General features: G+C 37.2%; 1 protein-coding gene and 1 long non-coding RNA gene across 5 annotated transcripts in view; both read left to right on the plus strand.

The window, feature by feature from the left end:
• Positions 1–22,492, plus strand: part of Pde4b (phosphodiesterase 4B) — a 513,928-nt gene that overhangs the window by 93,723 nt on the left and 397,713 nt on the right. For 3 of the 4 annotated variants that reach the window (XM_078026453.1, XM_021731099.3, XM_021731098.3), the window contains exon 3: positions 6,805–7,043. The exons of the other annotated variant lie outside the window; for it this stretch is intronic. In XM_078026453.1, coding sequence (XP_077882579.1) covers positions 6,805–7,043 — 239 coding nt within the window. The remainder of the gene's footprint in view (positions 1–6,804; positions 7,044–22,492) is intronic. 4 annotated transcript variants of the gene reach the window in all.
• LOC144368082 (uncharacterized) lies at positions 9,478–14,663 on the plus strand. The gene is made up of 2 exons (XR_013427854.1): positions 9,478–14,413; positions 14,503–14,663. It is a non-coding gene; the product is annotated as an uncharacterized LOC144368082 (long non-coding RNA).

Genomic DNA, 22,492 nt, shown 5'->3' on the forward strand with positions numbered 1-22,492 from the left:
CACCTAGTCTCTCTGTGGAGCTCTGTTCATTTAAGAGACAGCTCAACTTACTGCCCAACCCTTATCTTTGGGTGCTCACTCCCTGGACTCCGTGGTTCTTTCACCTTATGATGTAGCCAACACTTGGCAGACATGTTGGGACTGATTCTCAGGTTCCTTCTGTGACCCTGGGGCCTTATGGGAACTTCAAGGACTCTCAGGTGCAGGGGGAGACACAGGCATGCTATTTAGGGTAATGCCTCCCGAACACATGCCTTTGCTATTGCCATTTCTCCTCCTCTGTGTTAAGAGACCTAGTTAACCAATTCTGTCCTCATCCGAGACAATATTTCCTTTCTTCTTTTCTTCTTTCCTGGCTCCTGGACCAAAAGGGAATTTCCCTTCTTACATTCTAAATTTTCAGTACTGATGGGAAAAAAAAACCCTGCCTTATGATTATCTATTCTCTGCTTAGGATATCTACAGGGAAACATTTAGAATTCAGAAATTGTTTTTCTTCTTGAAAAATGAGAAAGAGAAAAAAACCTTGGGATTATCCCTTACTTATTACTATGTATTTATGGTGTGCACAAAACTCTGTTTTTTTAGAATATTAAAATTGAGAAATGTTCATAAAAGATGGACAACCCATGTTTTCCTTTCTCATTGTAAATGTATAGAAATAATGCTGACCTTCCCTGAGAGTTCGGTTGCCACAATCAAAAGAGGAGGAAAATGGCTTGCCAGAATATGCAAAAATGAAACAAAGCAAAACAAACAACAAATTGGGGGTGGTGGCCCATGTCTGTAATCCCAGTGATTCAGGAGGCTGAGGCAGAAGGATCACAAGTTCAAAGCCAGCCTCAGCACATTATTGAGGCCCTAAGCAACTTTATGAAACCCTAACTCAAAATAAAAAATAAACAGGGCTGGGGATATAACTCAGTGGCTTAGCACCCCCAGAGTCAATCCCTGATTACAGCCCGCCCTCCCCCCCCCCAAAAAAAAGAAAAAGCAGAAAAAGAAAACCACAGTTAATAATTAACTTCACCACAACCAGAACAGATAAATATCACATAGATTTATCCTGTCCAATATGGTAACTATAGCTACTTGGGTCTATTAAACACTGATTTGAATGGAAATGTGTTATATTCATAAAATATTTTGGATTTTTGAATATATATACAAATCTTAAAGATGCACAATATTTCATTAATAGTTCTTAATATTGATTGCATGTTGGAATGATAGTATTTTAAACATATTAGACTAATATATTATGAAAACGAATTCACTTATTTCTTTTTACTTTTTAATGTGGTTACTAGAAAAATTTAAATGACACATTAGGACAGTACCAACCTAGAACTTTTCACTGTGCAGCTCAGCCTTATCGAATGTCCCACAAAACAACATCGATTTAGCAGAATGTATTTTATATGTCACACGTTAAATAATTTTTTACCCTTAATCAAGGATATCTTATTATACTTTCATTATTTGAACTCAGAAAAATTTTATTCAGTTATTTAAACATAAACCTAATATTAATTTAGCATCTATTGTGGGTCAAATATGGTTCTAAGTTCTAAAGATTCATGAAGCATTAGCATAAAGTTCCTGTCTCCATGATCTATAGGGAAAAACAAAAATAAATTAGCAGCTTATGAAATAATCCTGTCTATGAAAAAGGCTATATAGAAAATGAAGTTGGTCAGGGGTACAAAGAATGATTGGATAGTGAGACTACAGTCTTTATGAAAGGACAGTGTGAGGAGACAGCATGTGGGCAGGATGACTCACAAGCAGAGAGAAGTGAGCCCTCGGATGCTCTGTGGAAGGAAACAGTGTGGCAAAGCCCTTTCTGCATTCAGGACACCGTGATTGGGTCTGTAGGAATACAGAGAAGAACCTTCAGGCTCTGTATTCTTGTAGTATATAAATAATAGGAGACTCAGTGTGAGGAATGTCACAGGAACAGCACACATTCAAAGCTTTGCATTTGTGAACTGAGTTCTAGAAGTAAGAGGTAAATTAAGTGCAAACACAAGAATTCATCATGATAAAAGGCATAATAATATTGCTTAGAGGAAAGGAAGATGAAGATTTGGAGAGGAGTTGAAAAGTGGAAAATGAGTAAGACTAGGAGGGAAGAATCAAGAGATATGCATATAAGTGAGAGAGCGGGAGAGAAGTGTGTATGTGTGTGTGTGAACACACATAATGTGCCATAAATATGTATGTGTGTGTATATATATATACACAACACATATACATATATAATGCTATAGATATTTATATATACCTATATTACACATGTAATATATGTGTATGTGTATGTGTCTATGTATAGTATTATAACCAAAGACATATATCCACATCCACAACTCAGTCATAGTTTTGCTTTTCTAATCATTGATGTTTGGAGATTATTTCAAAAGAAGGAAATGTAATCAGTAAGAGCGATAAAAATTACCTTCAGACAAACTTCTTTGTAATTGATGAAGACACCAAATTTTTCAAAGACAAAATTACTTTTATTGTTGTCTCATGGAGCATTAAGCATTTATCCTCAGTAGGAAGCCTGAATGTCCCTTTAATGTGTCCCAAAATTTCTGTCTCTAATTTCATAAGGTTTGAGAAATTTGGCTCATGGTTCCAATGGAAAGTGCACCAAAGCATGTTACAAGTCCTTGGAAAAATTTCTTATCCAGTTTTCTAACAATGAATTTATTTATTTATTTTTATTGATTTTTTTTTAGTTATACATGATAGTAGAATCTATTTTGATAAAATTATACATGCACAGATTCTATCTTATTGTAATTAGGACTCCATTCTTATGGACATACACGATGGTAGGATTCACTTAGGTTTTTTTCATATATCTACATAGGAAAATCATGTCAGATTCATTCCACTTTCTTTCTATTCCTATCCCCTTTCCTTCCCTTCATTTCTCTTTGTTTAATCTACTACACTTCTTTTCTCTCTCTACCCCTTTTATTGTGGCTCAGCTTCCACATATCAACAAAAACATTTGACCTTTGGTTTTTTTGGGATTGGCTTATTTCACTTAGCATGATAGTCTCCAGATACATCCATTTATTAACATAAAGTCATTATTCTTTATGGCTGAGTAATATTCCATTGTGTGTGTGTGCATGTGTATGTATGTATGTGTATATATATCTCACAATTTCTTTATCCATTCATCTGTTGAAAGGCACCTAGATTAGCTCCACAGCTTAGCTATTGTGAATGTGCTGCTATAAACATCAATGTGGTTGTGTCACTGTAGCATGCTGATTTTAAATCCTTTAGATATATGTAAAGGAATGGGATGACCGAGTCAAATGGTTGCTTCATTCCTAGTTTTCTGAGGCATCTTCATCCTGCTTTCCAGATTCTAACCTGAATTTAACTGGAAGAATTAAAAAAAAATAAGAACACTAAAAAAATGATTGAAATTGACAAAGTAAAAGAAAAACCAAAGCATTTAGGGTCTTGACTCTGGATATTTCAAGTGTTGACTGGATTTTGATGTGAGGATGAGACAGAGATAAAACCCCCATGGTATCCCCTGCCTTCCTTCCTGCATACTTACCCTAATTAAGTGCAGGATTTCACATGAGTTTTTCCTTTGTGGTAACTATTTGGAATTGCATTGATAAGAATACTGATTTTTAAACAGACAAGTATTTTAGAAACATGTATAATCTCAAACTAGGTTGTTTCTTTAGGGATTATCTAGACATAAAGTAAATTTTTGAAAGTAGGATGCATTTTAAAAGTCGTGATTTCCAGAAATGACATTCAAGTTCATGATCCTTTCCCCAAAATATTTGATCTGATGAGAGGCATAGCATCAGTCAGAATCATGGTGCTTAAATTAGGAAAATAAGACCAAGACCACAAATTCAGTAATTGAGAAATGACTGAATTAGAGTTTTTCTTTGAGATTGTTAATAATTTGAGGAGAATACTATATACATTATGAATATGAATTATAGGGTTTAAGATAATTATGAATGGCTCTACATGGATTAATGAGTGTTTTTAAAACAATGTTAATGATTTCATATTTCAATTAGTTTCTGAAAAACTATTCCTTTATGTTCTTCTTTTGTGGCAATGTATTTGCACATTAATTGGGGTTTTCCAAAACAAATCCTTTTAACTCAAAAGAATAACTTCAAATCTGTAAATTCAAGCTCATTGGCAAGTTAGTGTGGAAAATATTTTGTGGTGTATGTGACTCTGTTACTTTTCAAATAAAAAGTATTAAATAAGGACATTTAGTTTATTTACTGCAATTAAACCTGACTGGTATTGTTTGGTTTTTGTGAAGGGAAAAAAAATACCCAGCAAGTAAACCAGGCCCTGGTTTAGCTAAGTTACATCATTATTTCTGTTCTTTGATATATTTCTTGAAGAAATATTTCTTGAAGAAGAGGTAAGCAGTATAGTTGAGTCTGCTTTCTGGATAGCTAATACTTTTTTTTCAATCTGCATATTTGGAACTATGTTGATCCTTAAAGTTATGATTACTGGCCTTTAGTTTGTTTTTAAATCTCTTCAGGAATATTTTGTATACTTTGTCCCCTGAACTAGTTTATCATTTTTATTTTTGGTACCACCAATTGAGTCCAGGAGTTCTTAACTGCTGAGCCACATCCCCAGCCCATTTTTATTTATTTATTTATTTTTATTTTGAGACAGAATCTCATTAAGTTGCTTAGGACTTTGCTAAGTTGCTGAGGCTGGCCTTGAACTTATGATCCTCCTGCCTTGGCCTCTAGAGTTGCTAGAATTACAGGCTTGTGCCACTGCACCCTAAGAATGAAACTTGTTGTCACAGTGGTACACACCTATGATCCCAGCAACTCCAGAGGCTGAGGTAGGAGGAAAGCAAGTTCAAGGCCAGCCTGGGCAAATTTAGTGAGACCTTGTCTCAAAATGAAAAATAGAAAAGGTTAGGGATGTGGCTTGGTGGCAGATCAACCCTTGGTTTCAACCCCAGTATTGCCAATACCATGGAAAAAAAAAATGAAACTTATATGCTAACCATCCCCTTCAGTCTCTAATTTTTAACACACACATTGCCATGCAGTATATGCTAGTAGACCTATAGTGGATTTATTATAATGACGAGTTACTAACCAGTAAACCTGATGCATTCCTGGATGTTTCAAACTCTCAAATTCTGGATTGTTTTTTCTTCTTCTTGTTATCAATTTGTGACTCTCCTGAATTTCAGACAAATGACATGTCAAAACTATAAGTCAAGAAGAAAATATGATAATATCCCATTTCCAGGCAGGGAGCGTGGGGCTTGTAAAAATTATCAAGCCTCTTCTGGTCCAGATTTCTGCCATGGAAATAGAGTCTTGTATAGATCAGTTAAATGAATGCAGGTTGGGCTGAGGAGAGATACGATGTTTCTTCTTGTTTTTTTTTTTTTTTTTTTAAGAGAGAGAGAGGAGGGAGAGAGAGAGAGAGAATTTTTTAATATTTATTTTTAGTTCTCGGCGGACACAACATCTTTGTTGGTATGTGGTGCTGAGGATCGAACCCGGGTCGCACGCATGGCAGGCAAGCGCGCTACCACTTGAGCCACATCCCCAGCCCCACGATGTTTCTTCTTGCTAGTTATGTTCTAAAGTAGCACAGGGTGTGCCTGTAATAGACGTGCATCAGATATTTGTTGAGTGAACTCAGATCTTCAAACTTGAGTTAACTATTCCTGTACGAACTAGCATTGGGCCAATTGGGTAGAGGTCAGGGCAGTAGAGGATTTTGTTCGTTTAATCCCTAGGGGGTCAAGTCTCAGATCCTTCTGTCTAGTCTGACAGACTGGTAGGAAGTGCTTGTGTTCTTAGGATGACTTTCAGTTAAGCAACTTTGACCTGATGCTTCCACTATTCTCTGTTAAGATGAGTGTGGAGAGTGAAATGATTGCTCTGATATTTCCTCTTGCTCTCAGCTGCCACTGCAGTGCTGCAGCATTTTTTGCCATTGAGCTGATATAAATGGTTCAACAGGCAGAGGATCGCTTGGGAATCCCACTCCCAACAGCACCAGGAACCACAGTCACCAAGACATATGGGAAGGATGAATAACTCTTATCATGGTTTAACACTGTGCTTTTGTCCTCTCACAAGGATTCGATTTATATCAGCTTCAGGGCATGCACTTGAGCAAGGCAGTTCAGGACTAGATCTCAGCCTTTATATGATTTGACCCAAACAAAATGGAACAAAACAGAAAATCATCAATCATGAGATTAAAAAAAAAAAAAATAGGAACAGACATAGTCAGTTGTTCCTGATTTTCAATACCCTCCTATCTTAAGATAGAAAATATTTTTACTTTAAAACATTGAAGAAGGAACTCCATATTTTATTAAAGTTTGCTCCCATATGGCAAAATGATAACATGGATTTGCAAAATGTATTTTGAATCTAGCAAATTTCATCTTAGTACATTTAAAAAACAAAGAAAAAAAAAGGAAAAATAAAAAGAGAAAGAAAAGAAGCAGCACTCTAATCCATGTTCTCTTCAGGGAGAATATTATGTACCTACAAATCTCCAGGAATATGCAACTAATAGGTTTGTTCATAAAGCTGAGACTCAGTTACCCCTCCCTTTTTGTGGTCTCTTTAGCATTTGACATCAATGTTAGATTTCGATTGTGAGACCATGAATTGAGACTTTGTAAGTGACAGCTTGACCATTTAGTTTCTTGTTTCACTCTACCCTGATATACATTTGAATTTTATTCTCTTTTTCTTCTTTTTTCTTTCCCTGTGGTTCCTCCAGAATGTTAAAGATTATTTTGAATGTAGCTTGAGTAAATCCTACAGTTCTTCCAGTAACACACTTGGGATCGACCTCTGGAGAGGGAGAAGGTGTTGCTCAGGAAACTTACAGTTACCACCATTGTCCCAAAGACAGAGTGAACGGGCCAGGACCCCCGAGGGAGATGGCATTTCCAGGCCGATCACGCTACCGTTGATGACACTTCCAAGCATTGCTATAACAACTGTAAGCCAGGAGTGGTGAGTAGCCTTAGGTATTTTGAATACCATCCCAGATGGTGCATGTTAAATGTCAATTCTGAATTTTATTTTCCACTTACTCTAAATACAGTTTCATGTTATTAAAATGTTAGTTATCTGTGGAACAACTAAGACTATTGACATTTTGAGAGTTTGTTTCCTTTTGAGTATCAAGAGGAGGCATTTTAAACAGAAGTGATATTTTCTACTTCCTAAGATGGGAAGGATCATATTTTATATGGAACCCGCTGGGGAGGGAGTGAGATGCATTCACATTAATGTCAAAGGAAAGAAAAATGCTGTGCTCTGAGTTTTTTTCAAAAAGTACTGTTCAGTGAGCATCAATACTTTTAGATTTAGAAGAAGAAAATTATATCAGTGTATTCTATGGGAGATTATATATATATATATATGATATGTGTATTTCCATTGCTATACTCCACACATATCCCTTACTTCTTTTTAAATATAATTCCACCTAGCAAACTGCAGTTATTACTGCTATAAAATAAAACACTTCTTTGTAAATCAAAAGAGAAATGGAAATCGTGCTGTGAGAGATGATCAGACTATTAACAGTCTATATTTGTGAAAGAGGCTATTTTTAACTAGTGTTAAAATGTTAATCAAGAACATAAACTCTTATAACGATGGTTAAAATGTGACTACTTTTAACTTGATTTACAAATATTTAACTTAATTTACAAATATTTCCCAAGAATGGCTTGCTTTTATAATATAGCAATTTATCACTAAAACAAAAAAAAATAATTTCTCGATGATGTCTGTAACTTTAAATTATAATGTGGTACTTTCAAAATCACTCTTGGTTTAGATGATTTATTATAAAGGAGAGGGACTAAACATTTAATTATTCACAAATTCATTCTGTAAGTCCTGACAATGTGTGACTTTTATGGTGTATTGTGTACCTTGCTGCATGCTGAGTTCTACAGTGCTCATGTGTGGCCCCATGTGTGCTCTTTGAATGCCACAGGACCTCCCTTAGTCCGTGTTTATTTATTATACCAAGAAATAGATCACTGAAACTCCAGACACCACAGTTACCAGCGTGAAAGAGTTCATCAGACAATCGGAGAAGCATGCTAAGCTACTGCAGGGAAAGTGGGTTACAACTTTGAGAAGTGCTGCCTTCTATCTTCTGCTTGACTGAATTAATATTAAAACAGTAAGAGCTCAACAACTAAAGTGGGCATATTGCTCCCATACAGCTTACTTAGGCAAATAGCTCACATGATGAATCATGGTCATGCTGTGCATAATTGTGAATTTGGAGTCTTAAAGGCTTCCAGATTTATTTTTCAGCAAGTTGGCACTGGTACAGTTTTACCAATTATTAAAATATTAAAATACTGCTTCCATACCAGTTGATGAAGATATGCTTGCCTTGGCTCTTTGATTGCACCTGCCACAGAGACTCTTCCCCCAAAGCCCCTAGAGTTCCCCGTAATCCAACAATAACGAGGTGATTACCAACAAGTGGAAGTTTATTTTGGTGAGTGTTGGTGCTATAGCAGCAGTTCTTAGGTATCGTGAATACCATCCCAGATGAAGTATACCTTTTAAAGTTTGAGTTGATTTAACTCAAGGGCATTTTAGGAGTTGTGGAATTGTCTCTTAGAAATATCAAATCTAGACCTTGACGTTTGGGGCATGCTTGTTTACTTTTCTAAGTGGAATGTTTTTATTTGTACAAAGAGGATGACAATGATCACATTTTATGGTATGGAAAGGATTAAATAATCTAATTATTTTAGTAAAAAACATATATTAGGTAACCAGCACAGATTACTTTCCCTCTTCTTGATTCAGTACTCAATAAAGCCTTTCAAAAATACTGATACCCCATTCTCAGATATCAGTAGTTTCATGCTGGATGTTAGTAGTTTACGGCAAAATGGAGGAGTTAGCCATTGTCCAGAGAGTTTATATTGTATAATAAGCTACCATCATGTTTGTAATTCATTTGAAACATGTCTGTTTTATTTTAATCAACTATATATTTGTGAAAGCGTGACAGTGTCCAGTCATTAGGTCTAAATTCACTTTAAAACTAAGAGCTTTTCTATACCTCCCCTGAAAATGCTTCTATTAGAGTCTTGGTGGTTGGAGACAGCCAGAATGGCTGGCAGGGAATCTGATTCAAGATCATCTAGTGAGAAGTGAGTAGGGTTCCAGCTATCATAGCTGCCATCAACTTGGTGAATGATTATGGAGGAGAGGATGACAGCCTAGGGCCAGCGTGAGAAAGAATTACACTAACCTCTCAGAGCCCTGAGAATATGGGACCAGTCCCTATATCTAGACCAGAAGTCAGCAAATGTTTCCTGTAAAGTGATAAACAGCAAATATTTTCAGTTTTGTGAACTTTAAGTTCTGTGATGTTGATTCAACACTGCTCTTGCATTGTGAAAGTAGCTATAGGTAACGTATAAATGAGTAAGTAGCTGTGTTCCAATAAAACTTTGTTTAAAAAAAAATGGACTGTGGGCTGAATTTGGCTCATCAGTCAGAATTTTTTTGACCCCGGTTCTAGACTACTAAAGATACTGAGAACATGACTCCAATTTTGTAATTGCTTTGATAGTTACCAAGGGCAGAGACTGACCTGGAGATCCTAGAGGGTGTGCCAAATTAGTCATCAGTATGGGATTTTGTGCACTAGGTCAAGCCACCAAAGCCAGCGAAAAGAATTAGATTGAGTACAAATGAAAAATATTCCCTTATTGTACATAAAGTTAAATATAAAACATTACCATAAACATAATGCTTCCTCAGGAGATCATATTAATGATGGGAGCGGGCCATCACTGCAGGTGAAATGCCTGGAATATAAGGATAGCACTTTAACTGATCACAAGAGCAAGAAAGAGTTAGAAATGAGCTGAGTCCAGTTTTATGGGGTAATTTCTGTCCTGTTTCCTTGTTTCTTCTCCCTCAATGACTCCAGTGAACCAACAACAGGGGTGATGATACCTACTTTTCAGCTTTGTCATGATAAATAAACGTTTGTGGTGAGGGTAGCACAGTAACTGGTGACCAAGGCTATTTTGTTGTTGTTATCATTGTCATATTACTGTTATATTCAGATGGAATAGCTAGAGTTATGTATTTTCCATTATTGGTGGTTCTTAAGGAACTTAACCACTTGGGTTCTTGAAATCAATTTGGAAATCAGGTGAGAGAGGAAGTTAGATATGAGGACAAGTTGTTACCTTTATTGCCGATCAAGTTGACATGGGAATATGTAATTTATATCTATGGGCAAGTAGTTTCCTAACATTGAACACCACAATTACACTGACCTACTAGTTGGGAATAGAGGGTTCCTGGTCAGAGCAGGCGCCCCTCCACCCTCTACACAGACACACACACTCACACTCACTCACACACACACACACACACACACACACACACACACACACACAGAAAACCTAGCCTATAAAACTTGCAACATGAAGGATCTGTAGAAATCCTGATCATGTGAGAAAGTCAGCTGGGTTGTGTATGGCCACTTTCTCCTTTTGGAAGCATCAACAAGAATTAAAAATTCCTCCTCTATGGGGAAGAATGAGGAAAGAAGAATAAAGAGGCTAGAAATATTAGGCTGGTGGCATTCCCAAACCTTGAGAGGGACATCCAAAGCTAGTAGGAATGTTCTTTCTTAACCTTACCCAATTGATTTTGTTCAATCTTTTCACCTTAAGTCTAATGCAACATGCAACAGGAGGGGGGACAGCAGTTCTTTTTTTTTTTTTTTGGTACCAGGGATTGAATTTAGGGTACTTGACCACTGAGCTGCATCCCCAGCCCTATTTTTATATTTTATGTGGAGACAGGGTCTCACTGAGTTGCTTACAGCCTCCCTAAATTGCTGAGGCTGTCTTTGAACTTGTGATCCTCCTGCCTCTGGCTCCCTAGCAGCTGGGATTACAGGTATGGGCCACCACACTGGGGACAGCAGTTCTGTAGGGGGATGTCAGCAATATACCCAGGCAATCTTACAAAATCTTTGTGTAGCTGTTCTCACAAAACTACCTGCAGGAAAACCTGAAATCAAAGTTTCTTGTCCTACTTTGTAAGTTAAAGCCCAATGAAATTAAAGCCTCAAATTCATCCTCCCTATCTTCTTAAGTCTCTTACTTTGTCAGTGGGCTCATAAGGCTTGGCGTGAAGTGGGGTTTCCTCTCCAGCTGCAGCCTCAGCATCATCAGAGTGAAGGCTCTAGTTCCTTCAGTCACACAGAAGTCATGTTAGTGCAATGCCAGGTCTCTTGACAGGCTTCACTTTTTAAATGATTTAAGGAATTTATTGATCAGCAAATTTACCAAAGCAACCTCCCATAACTGAACATAGGAAATAAGTCAACTCTGAACCTTGAAAGTCTACAGTTAATCTATCACTTTAACCTTTCTCCATGAGGATCTCAGAACACTCAAACTCCTTCTAGTTCTTCCCTGCTTACACTTTTCCTGTATGTTAATTATTTCTATACTTACCCATAGAACATTAGCATATATTTCGCATTCAGTTTTTATTAGGATTTTCCCAGATACTTACAGGTATCTTTGTTTTAAATTCTTTCTAAGGATCATATGAAAAGCACAAGACCTAGAATAGGCAACATAATAGGAAGAAAAAGAAGGAAGAGGAGAGGGAGAATAAAGAAGAGGAGACATAGGAGGGGAGGGGAGGAGACTGACAACACAAGTTGGAGGACTCAGGTACCTAATTTCAAGACTTCCCCTAAAAGTATTGTTTCAGTCAGCTTTTTTCTCTGCTGTGACCAAAAGACCTGGCAAGAACAATTTTGGAGGAGGAAGAATTTACTTGGGGGTTCATGGTTTCAGAGGTCCCAGTCCAAAGACAGATGGCTCCATTGCTCTGGGCTCAACATGAGGCTGGACACCATGGTGGAAGAATGTGGTGGAGAAAAGCAGCTCAGGACATGGTACTAATAAGCAGAGAGAGACTGCTCTGCTCAACAAGGATGAAATATAACCTCAAAGGCACACTCCCAGTGTCCCACCTCCTTCAGCCACACCCTACTCTACTCACCTATTGTCACCACCCAGTTAATCCATTCAAGTGGATTAGGGTAAGGCTCTCATAACTCAAACATTTCACCTCTAATCTTTCTTGCATTGTCTCACATATGAGCTTTCGGGGGATACCACCAATCTAAACTAAAACAGGTATATTACTCAAGACATCATTGTCTTGGCCAAAGAATGGACACAGATTAATGGAATGAAATAGACCTTTACTTTACCTACAAAAATATAGTCAACTGATCTATGACAAAAGACAAAGATAACTTAATGGAGAAAGTAGGGCCTTTTCGATAAATGGTGCTGGAAAAATTGACTATTATATATAAAAATGTAAAGCTAGACATAAATCTTGTATCTTTCACAAAAATTAACTCAAAAGGGACCATAGACATAATGTAAGCAAAAATTATAAAACTCCTAAAACATAACATAGGAGAAAACATAGGTTACATTTAGTTTGGCATCAAGCTTTTAGCATCAAGCAGACCTATGAACAAAAAATAAAGGATAAACTGAATTTTATTAAAATTCAGAATCTTGCTCGGTGAAAGACTATGTTGAAAGAATTTTTTTTAAATCTATGTATTTTGGAGAAAATATTTTCAAAACACATATTTGATAATGGAGTTATATCCAGGAAATATACAAGAGACTTTAAAAGCATCACAATGAGAAAACAATTCAATTAGAAAATGGGCAAGTGATTTGAAGAGATACGGTGCTAAAGAAAAGATATAGATGACAAATAAGCACTTGAAGAACTGTTCAACATCATTCTATTAGAGAATTACAAGTTAAAACAATAATAGGTAGCACTGCATATTTATTAGAATGGCTAATATTCAGAGACCTTGTTATACAGGTGACTGGCAAGGATTCATGGCAACAGAAATGTTCTCATTCATTGTTGATGAAACAATGAAATGGTGCTGCTGCTTTCCGAGACATTGTGGCAATTTCTTCCAATGCTACAGTGTTACCATATGATCTACCAATAGTGCTCTTAGATATTTACCTAATTGATATGGAAGTAGATCTCTCACCCATGTCCTGTGCCCCGGGCTATGAATTTTGGTTTCCCTTGTGAGAAGTGTGCTGTGTGAGAAACATAGTGAAAACTTCAGAACACAGAAAGTAATTTTCAAAAAGTGGGGATGGGACGACTCGACTCTACAACCTTAGGGATCCTGCTTCCACACTGGAAGGAGAGAGAGAGAAGAGCCCACATTTGATTTATTTATACAAGGGGGCTTCAGAGGATCTTCATGGAGTGTACTTTTGCCAAATAAAGTAGGAGGAGGGCTTTCCAAGACCAATGGTTAACGCCTAAGTCCTGAGCTACTGAACAGCCTCTCTAGCTGAGCGAAGACTGAGGTCGCCATGTGTTTGCGTAATCCATTACGTGGGAGAAACCACAAAATGTCTTTCAATGCCAGACCCAAATCTCCTTGGCTCCAAGGCTGACTAGAGGCCTTTCAAATAGCTCAGGGGTGCCCCTCTGCCCTGCAACGTATCTACACAGAAACCTGCATACAAATGTTTTTAACACCTTTATTTGAAAAATCTACCAAAAATCAAAAGCAACCAAGATATCCTTTGATAGATAACTTGATAAACAAATTGTGATACACCTGTACAATGGAATGCTATTCATCACTCTGAGACAAAGTGGCATACTCAAGAAGTGAAAATGTTCATATTGTATGTAGGGTATGTGAGAAGGTGCTGGTGGAGATATGACTTAAAATGTGGGAAAGATGAGTTTGAAAACATAGTCAGGGGTTCCATCATGAAGAGTCTTGAAATTCTGGCTTTAATAAATTGAAACCACTGAATTTTTTAAGTAAAATAAATATATATATGTATTTTGATAAAGTAATAAGAAGACAGAGGTTGGAGTCTATAAAGCAAGAGAGGAAAGTTGAAGAGTAATGTGGGTAATAAATGCTGAGAAATTTGAGTACGGAGATAACTAAACTGGAAAGGAAGAAGACACTATTGAATAGTATTAGAATAGAATGGATGGGAGTTTGGTGCTCAGTTGGGTATAGATTGGGAGATGGGGCAGAAGCCAAGAATCATGCAGAGGTTTTTGGCTTAATCAACTAGAGGAATGTAATGCTATGGATGAACAAAACATGGATAAGGGGATAAAGTGTAAGGTGAAAGATGATGGGTTCAGTTTTAAACAGTGATTTTTAAAGTACATTTAACATTGTGCTAAGTGGACATTGAGAATAGTTAAAAACGTGTGTGTTTGTGTGCATGTGCATGGTCATAGTTTGGAGATCATATGTGCAGATGCTAATGAAGCAGTGGTGTGTGTGTGTGTGTGTGTGTGTGTGTGTGTGTGTGTGTGTGTAGTCATAGTTTGGAGATCATAGTTTGCAAATGATAATAAAGCAGTGGAATGAGAGACATTCCAGACCAAATGTGTAGTGATTAGCTAGCTAGCATCAATTTTACCTTGAACTAAGGGCACAGCCTAAGGAATAAAAAAAAAAAAAAAAAAAAAAAAAAAAAAAAAAAAAAAAAAGAAAAGAAAGAGCTATAGAGAAGGTAAAAAACAAGCAATCAGGAAGGAGGAATAAGTAGAGCTATAATAGAGATTCTGAAAAAGCAGAAGTTAGGTCACAGAGAAGGTTTAGCACTCCAAGACACAGGCTGCACAGAGCATAAGTGTAATGAAGACTGACAAAAAGCCTTTGGACAAATCAATTTAGTGGACGTTAGTAATCCTACTGCACACAGTCCCAGTTGGGTGACCCAAGTCAGGAGGAATGAACAGAAATGCATTGGTAATGTTCCAGTTCTGTGTTTTAATGATTTTTTCCCCTTGCACATTGGATATTATAGTGAAAGTGATACTAGGGTATAAAATAAAACTTTAAAAGATGCACGCATTGGAGGTAGTAAAAGATAGCAATAAAATTGCTCTTTTAAGATTTTTGTTGGTAAAGGAAAGGGAGAATGGAAGCTGACTGGGGGTAAACGAGATGAAGGGGCAGTGTGGAGACTTGCCCACAGATGCTGATTAGGAGGCACTCAGAGGGAGAGATGGAAGAGGAAAGCAATGGATAGTAATTGCTGTAGAATATGGTAAGCATTGTGTGGGGTAGAGGATTGACTTTAGACAAAAACTTCTTCTTTTGCGATATGTAAATCCAAGTCAAGAAAGGAATGAATATATTAGAAATGACAGGGAGAAAAATAGGGGAACCTCATGTCCAAAGGTGGAGATTAGAGACTGTCAAATCTTAGGTGCATCAGAATCATTGGAAAGACACTGCAACAACACACATTGCTGGAACCCTGGGATTGATGGTCTAGGGGAGGATCTGAGATTTTTGAGTTTCTATCAAATCCTGAGGCATATTTGTAGTATTGGCTTTTGCACCACATTTGGGGAACTATCGGCTTACATTTACTTTTCTTATGAGGTCATCTGCTGAGAATAAACAAGCACGGCTCCTCTGCTCTCAGCCATAGGCAAGCAGAGGATTTTTGTCTACGACATTATTTTTTTAGGCCAAGTCCTAGGAAAATTGACCCCTGGTAGGATTGAACTTCCTTCCAGGTGCTTCTGATACTGGTGTTGAGAATCAAGTTCAAGTCTTGTTCGCCTGGTATTGAAGACTGAATGCCTGAGAAACACTGAGGCAAGAGCAAAATGTTTTGTTTAAAGGATAGAAAACACACACACACACACACACACACACACACACACACACACACACAGGGTCCTCTGCAGAAGAGGGGATTCAAGTTGATGCCTAAGGGCAGTGGGTGTATCCTGCCCCTTTATAGATTTCATATTTGCTTTGTTCTCATGCCCCCTCCTCCCCTTATGTGGCCAAAAGGTGGGAAAGGAACCTTCCAGAGTATGGCCCAGGGGGCATTCATTAACAGCTCCTTGTTGGGAGGAAAAATATCCCTGGAGGCAGGTAACCTTGGCAACAGGTGGAGGAGGGAAAGTGCTCTGGAGGTATTAGCATTTTATTTCCTCTTGAATCAGCCCCCATCTTCCTGACCCAATTATTCATTACCTACACTGACTGTCCTTTTGTCCCCTGGCCTCACTAGGTCACAGTAATGTTTGGGAAATGCAACATAATGATATCAGGGAAATGTTGGCAGCCTTGTTTTCAGTTGGATAGGAAGAGGCACAGAAATAAATAAGGCAAGGACTCTTATTTCCGAGTTTTCCTTAAGGTGCATTTTTCATAAGGAACAGTTCTGGTTTCTCCTTTGTTGTTCCCTCAAAGAAGATATAAATATATGTTTGTCTCCTACCTCCATTAGCCTAAGGGCTGTGCTTTGCTTCTTTAAGTGTTTTAGTTGTGAACATGCTTTGGGCATCTATTAATTTAGGTGTGATGTCCTTAATGTCCACAGTCTCGCCTTTCACCTCCATCAAGGAGAGCAGGGTCTGTTTGCCCAGGGCTTCCTGCAAGGCTGGAAAGCATTTTCCTGTATTCTCTTTATCTTGAAGGGGAAAGGGTTGGTCCATAGAGGTGGCAGCTCTGGGCCTCGGATTTATTGCTCACAAGTTGACCAACTGATGAGGTTTATAAAGCAAATATTTTATACTGCTAGGCTGCCTCTCAACTACAGATTCTAAAACCCCATTTTTAAACATTAAAATATTCAGATGCTGTGAGCAAATGCCAGACATTCAGCAAAAGCTGGTGTGAGGATAGGACATTGATGACATGCACATCTGTTCAGCTCTCTCCAGGCTTCACCTCCTACTGAAATCCTTCGGCTTCAGAAACAGCATTTATGGTGTGTGCATGAAGCCCAGCAATTGACAAGTCAGCAATTCGCTGAGACCCGCCTGGGCTGCCCACCTCAGGTGTGTGAGATAATGGACAAAGGATATTTAAAACCTCACATCATCCCCTCTATACAACTCCTACTGCTCTTTGTTTCCCCTTTCCACTATATCTGGGAAAGATAAGAAAAGTTAAACACTCCATTGGTGCTGGTGGGGAATTTCAAAACCATCCAAATTCCTGTCCTGTCTAGGAATCCTCATCCCTTCTCCAAACCCTTAACCATAATAAAACACTAAGACATCACCTCCCCTATCTCCTCTTGTTTCACCTTAGACAAAACCTGAGCCCTCTTGCTAGGGAAGCATGAGAATTGTAAACTTCTTTTCATTTCTGTTCCTGCTATGTGCCTTTCATCCTGACATTCATAAATTTCTGGGCAGGGGACTGCTCAGCATCCAGCAGAGGATGCTGGGTAGCCAGATACAACAGGTCTCTTAGTTTTAGATAGGCTAATGCTTTAGTTCAACAAATGTGTGGCCATTTCAGATTTTAAAAAACAAATTGTACTTGACTCAAGGCTCAGAACTGAAAGGTGAACAAAACTTGGCTTCTGCTCTTCTCTTTAGTGTTATAGTCTAATCAAAGAGGCAGACATGTAAGTTAACACACTATAAAGAAATATGTTGTATAGCATTTACACGGTGCTATAAGAACAGAAGAGGGAGTTGAAAAGTAATTATGTAGAGTCATAAAATTATGAGAGAGTATTGCATATTGAGAAAACAATACTTACTTTTATTTGGCTGGAGGGCAGGGTGACTATGTAAGATCCAATTAGAAAAGGCCTTGAAGGCTGGGCTGGTACATTGGATTTTCTTTCTTTCTTTCTTTCTTTCTTTCTTTCTTTCTTTCTTTCTTTCTTTCTTTCTTTCTTTCTTTCTTTCTTTCTTTCTTTCTTTCTTTCTTTCTTTCTTCCTTCCTTCCTTCCTTCCTTCCTTCCTTCCTTCCTTCCTTCCTTCCTTCCTTCCTTCCTTTCTTCCTTTCTTCCTTTTCCTGAGGGCACTGGTGAGCTTTTGAAGGGCTTTACAGAATGGAATGCATTTTGACTCATTGTATACAAATGGAGCATACTTTTCATTTCCCTGGTTGTACATGATTTAGAGTCACACCATTCATGCAATCATACATGTACCTAGGGTAATTATGTCCATCTCATTCCATCATCTTTCCTACCCCCATGCGGCCTCTCCTGTCCTCACTCCCCTCTGCCTAATCCAGAGTTCTTCCATTCTGGAAGAATGTATTTATATAACTCACTTTGATGGCAGTATAGACAATAGATTGGAGGAATGGAGGAAAAAAGGCACTTTGAAACAATACTGTTTTCTCTAAGCAAGCAGTGATGATGGCCAGAGGGAGACAAATGTACCCAATGCTGTTTTAGGTGCCAAAATTCAATGCTGAAAGAGGGCAGAGAAGTTATGTTTATGAAATTTATATTCTCACCGAGTATAGGAGAGAAGCCCCTATTCCTTTCTTCTCTCAACAGGAAACTCCAGAGTTGAGGCTGAGCACTTGGCTACTCAGGATATGGACTACTTTTCAACTTTTCTTGCAGCTTCCTCTCAGTCTTCAATGAAGCTGGTAGATGAGTCTGTCTCGATCAAACCTTCAAAAGCAGGTTTGCAGTGGTGGGATTTCTTGCACCATGTAGCTTGCTGCTGATGGAGCAGCAAGATGGAAGGGCCCTAAGTGAGTGAGGACCTCATGGAGGAGACTCACCACAGCAGACTGGATTTTAATGTGAAATAAATAAAATTCTATCTTTTTTGGTGGGGTTTCTTTGTCACAGAATCTGAACCTACATCTTAAGTAATAGGGGAGATATACAGTTATAGTAGAGATTTATGTGAAGGGTATGCATAAGCCATGAACCCCACAAATGCAATCACCTAAGAGAATAAGTTATTTAAATCCATGTAATTATGTAAATGAATTGGAATCTGTTAAGCTTAGCATGTTATCATTCAGAATAAGTGCTAGCTGGAATTTGCATGCAAGGAAGAGGCTTATAGTCTGCACATGCTGGCCAGTGAGAACTCCTCAGACCAGAAGGATCAGGTAGTGTGCAAGCTCCTTGCATATAGGTGTGCCAACCAGTGCAACGAGAGAGACTGAAGCTGGTGATCCCAACCTATGTCTCATTATTTAATGTATTAACTTAACCCTAAGTTAAGGAAGTTGGTTAATAAATTAGCAAATATAGGAGTCTATTAATTGAGGTGAAAGCTGATTACAGTAATAACTACTGGATCCTCCAGGAAGAAAGGCAAGCCCCACAGACAAGATTTATCCCAGTGAGGCCTGTAGTGAACTTTGACCGACAGAACTGTAAACTAACAAGCTTGCGTTTTCTTAGCCACTAGTTTGTCATGATTTATTTCAGAAAGAATAAAAAAATGAATAAAATCCCTCTTGCAAACCAAAAAAGGTATTTGTAGCTATAGATTGGTTTACAGCATTTATCATTTACATGGAGGAAAGTTTTCAATAAAGAACTAAAAATGGTGGCAAATTATAACAGAAAACTCCAGATAACAGTTTGGTAACAATGATTAGAAATGAACTGTACAACATATAAAATTTAAATGAAATGGAAAATTATGGACTATTAGATAATATATTAGAGTGATAAATAAGAATTATTAAATGGACATGAGGAAAGAAAAACTCATAAATATCTGTAAATAAACACAATAACTGTTTCAGCACAGCATGGGATTTGGTGATTTCAATAAAAGGCTTCCAAAAATTTTTTCTGAATAGTTTGGGGGATGAGAATTTGGAGAGGAAGATATAAAAGTTTGATCACATTTGGGGCCATAGGGACAGAGCACATCATGGTAAAAGACATAGTTAATGTCTTCTTATGTAATAGAGAAAAGTTGGTTTGAATATGAGCACTGGAAAAGGTGAAGCAACTGTTAATAGAATGCTGAAGTAGAGTAGTCTTTCCAAACTACAGTTGGAAAAATGAATATGCATTTATCAAATTAGAAAAAAAGTACAGGGCGGATGCCACAAAGTAAGAATTTCTCCTCTAGCTTTATAGGGTTAATAACTATAAAAATTATGAAAGAATAAAATACAGGTGTTTTATCATTAAATTTTAATGGGTTAAATACTCTCATCAAAACAGAGGCTTTCAGATTGGACCAAATGCACTCTAATCATCGTGCTGTTTTTAAGGAATAGTTAAATTGAGAATTAAATAGACTTTGAAATACATATATGAGGAATTCTAATAAAATATAAGTTCTTCTTTAAGAACACAGCAATTGGGCTGGGGATGTGGCTCAAGTGGTAGTGCGCTCACCTGGCATGCACAGGGTACTGGGTTCATTCCTCAGCACCACATAAAAATAAAATCAAGATGTTGTGTCCACCAAAAACTGAAAAATAAATATTAAAAAAAATTCTCTCTCTCTCTTAAAAAAAATAACACAGCAATTAAAGATTTAAAAAAAATCTCTAGACCTGAAGTGAAATAGGAAAATAAAACAGTGGTTGAAGGACCCTAGCAGTAGAAATAGGTAGAGACTCAAGAGACCCGCAGCCAGGGGCTTGGACTGTCATGTCAGCCTAGTTCCAGCAGGAGTGGGACTAAAATGCTTGGAGGCAGAGCCAGTCTTCCTTTCTAAGATGCAGATGTCTGGAAAATGGTAAAAGTACTTACTAACTGCAGTGTTAGACTTTAATAAGTCAAGAAACCTTTGCAACTTCAGCAAGAATTGTACACTTTGGATATTTTATTCCACAGAACTGACTCATGAAAGCCTTATTCTCCCTTGGTCACATAGCCATGCCAGGCTCTTTAAGTGGTTAAAATAGTTGTAAGCCATCAACAAACAAACAGGCCTGAGTGCCATGGGTAGAGTGTTAGAGTTTAAATAGCAGATGATTTATCATTAGCCTACTCATGGTAGTCTTGGCCAAGAATTAGCACCTGACTTTCAAGTGTCCCTGGAGATAAGCAAAGAAGTCTTTAGGTCCAGATGTAATATAACTAGATTACACAGTCTTTGTGCCTGGCTTTTGGTCAAGACTGTGACTGTATGTTCAATAGTATTCTACAACATGTATAGTAAGAAAAATGAGAAATTATATCCCATCTATGTAGAATATCAAAGTGCAAAGTGCATTCTACTGTCATGTATAACTAATGAAAACAAATTAAAAAATTAATAAAAAAGACTTCTTAAATAGAAATTGCTCATTTTCAATTATTTCTCCTGAATATTTTGTCCTGTTTATGGAACAGTAATAACCAGAAGCAAAAGTATCAATAACAAAATACTAATAAATGATATTTTGCAATAGGTTATAAATATGGTTTAAAGAAATATTTTAGTTTTGCGAATATCCAACAAGGGCTTGTTTGTAGTCATAAACATGCCCTTATACCTCCTTTTATCAACAAAATGTAAATTTTGTGTAGAATATCAATATATTGGTTCAATTTAATGATTAATTAATTGCTAACTTAATCTAGTCCCTCCTCTGGCCAATGAGATTACAATGGAAGAGTAGCTTTTAAGGGTTTTCATTTAATTTCCCAAATATATTTGATTATTGCTGTCAGTATTTTGATAGGTTTCCTTTTTAAAAAACATTTGTCAAATTATTCTTACAAATTACATCAGTATTACACTAAATGATATTTATATTATGAACTACATTATGAAAGATTATTGCACTAAATAATGGTTATTATGAATTACATTATGAAAGATTATTGCAAAGTCAGAAGTAACTTCCCAACAACAGCAGTCTTTATCTAACCAATGTCATATAAATCAGAGGTCAAACCTAAATAAATTCTGCATTTCTAATCTCTTATGAGTATGACCATATGCCTTATTTAAATCAAGTTAAATACATAAATTTGGATCCAAAAATGCTGACTTCCCCATATGGATAATAGACACTTCCACATATACTTTGAACATTTGCATTGGAGTAGGCATTTAAAGAAAGTCTAGTATAGACTGTCATATTTTTCAAATGTTAAAATCATTGTTTCGAGAGTCTCCCTTCTTAGTTATATTGATGTTGTGCCTTTCATTTATTCCTCTAATATTTACTACCACATAATTTCCAATATTGATAATATAGAAGGAACATATTTATATGAAAAAATTACAACCCTGGAGGAGAGTCAAGCAACTGGAAATATTTGTGTAGCTCAGGAGCAAGATTAGATGTAGAGATGCTGATGTGTAAGTCTTAGTAGATAAACTGATAGTTGAATTTTTTATAGACAAGGAAGATGAAATCTCATAAAGCTTCGAGAGTGAGTACAGGACATTTGAAAAAGGGCGGGGGTGTAAAGGGCAAGAGAAGACAATGAAGCACTAGTGAGCAGCCCCGGCAGTACAGGAACAAGGAGATCTGAGTCAGGAAGAACAAAGCCATTAAGTTTTTCATGCAACAGATAAGTAAAATAAGAGCAGGAAGTGTGGTTTAGTCTGGCAATTTGAAGACCATTTATGATTTCCTATTTCCGCACTCTAGGCTCTAAGAATCTAGTAGCCAT

The sequence above is a fragment of the Ictidomys tridecemlineatus genome, chromosome 11 (genome assembly GCF_052094955.1).
Source record: "Ictidomys tridecemlineatus isolate mIctTri1 chromosome 11, mIctTri1.hap1, whole genome shotgun sequence".
Taxonomy (NCBI): domain Eukaryota; kingdom Metazoa; phylum Chordata; class Mammalia; order Rodentia; family Sciuridae; genus Ictidomys; species Ictidomys tridecemlineatus.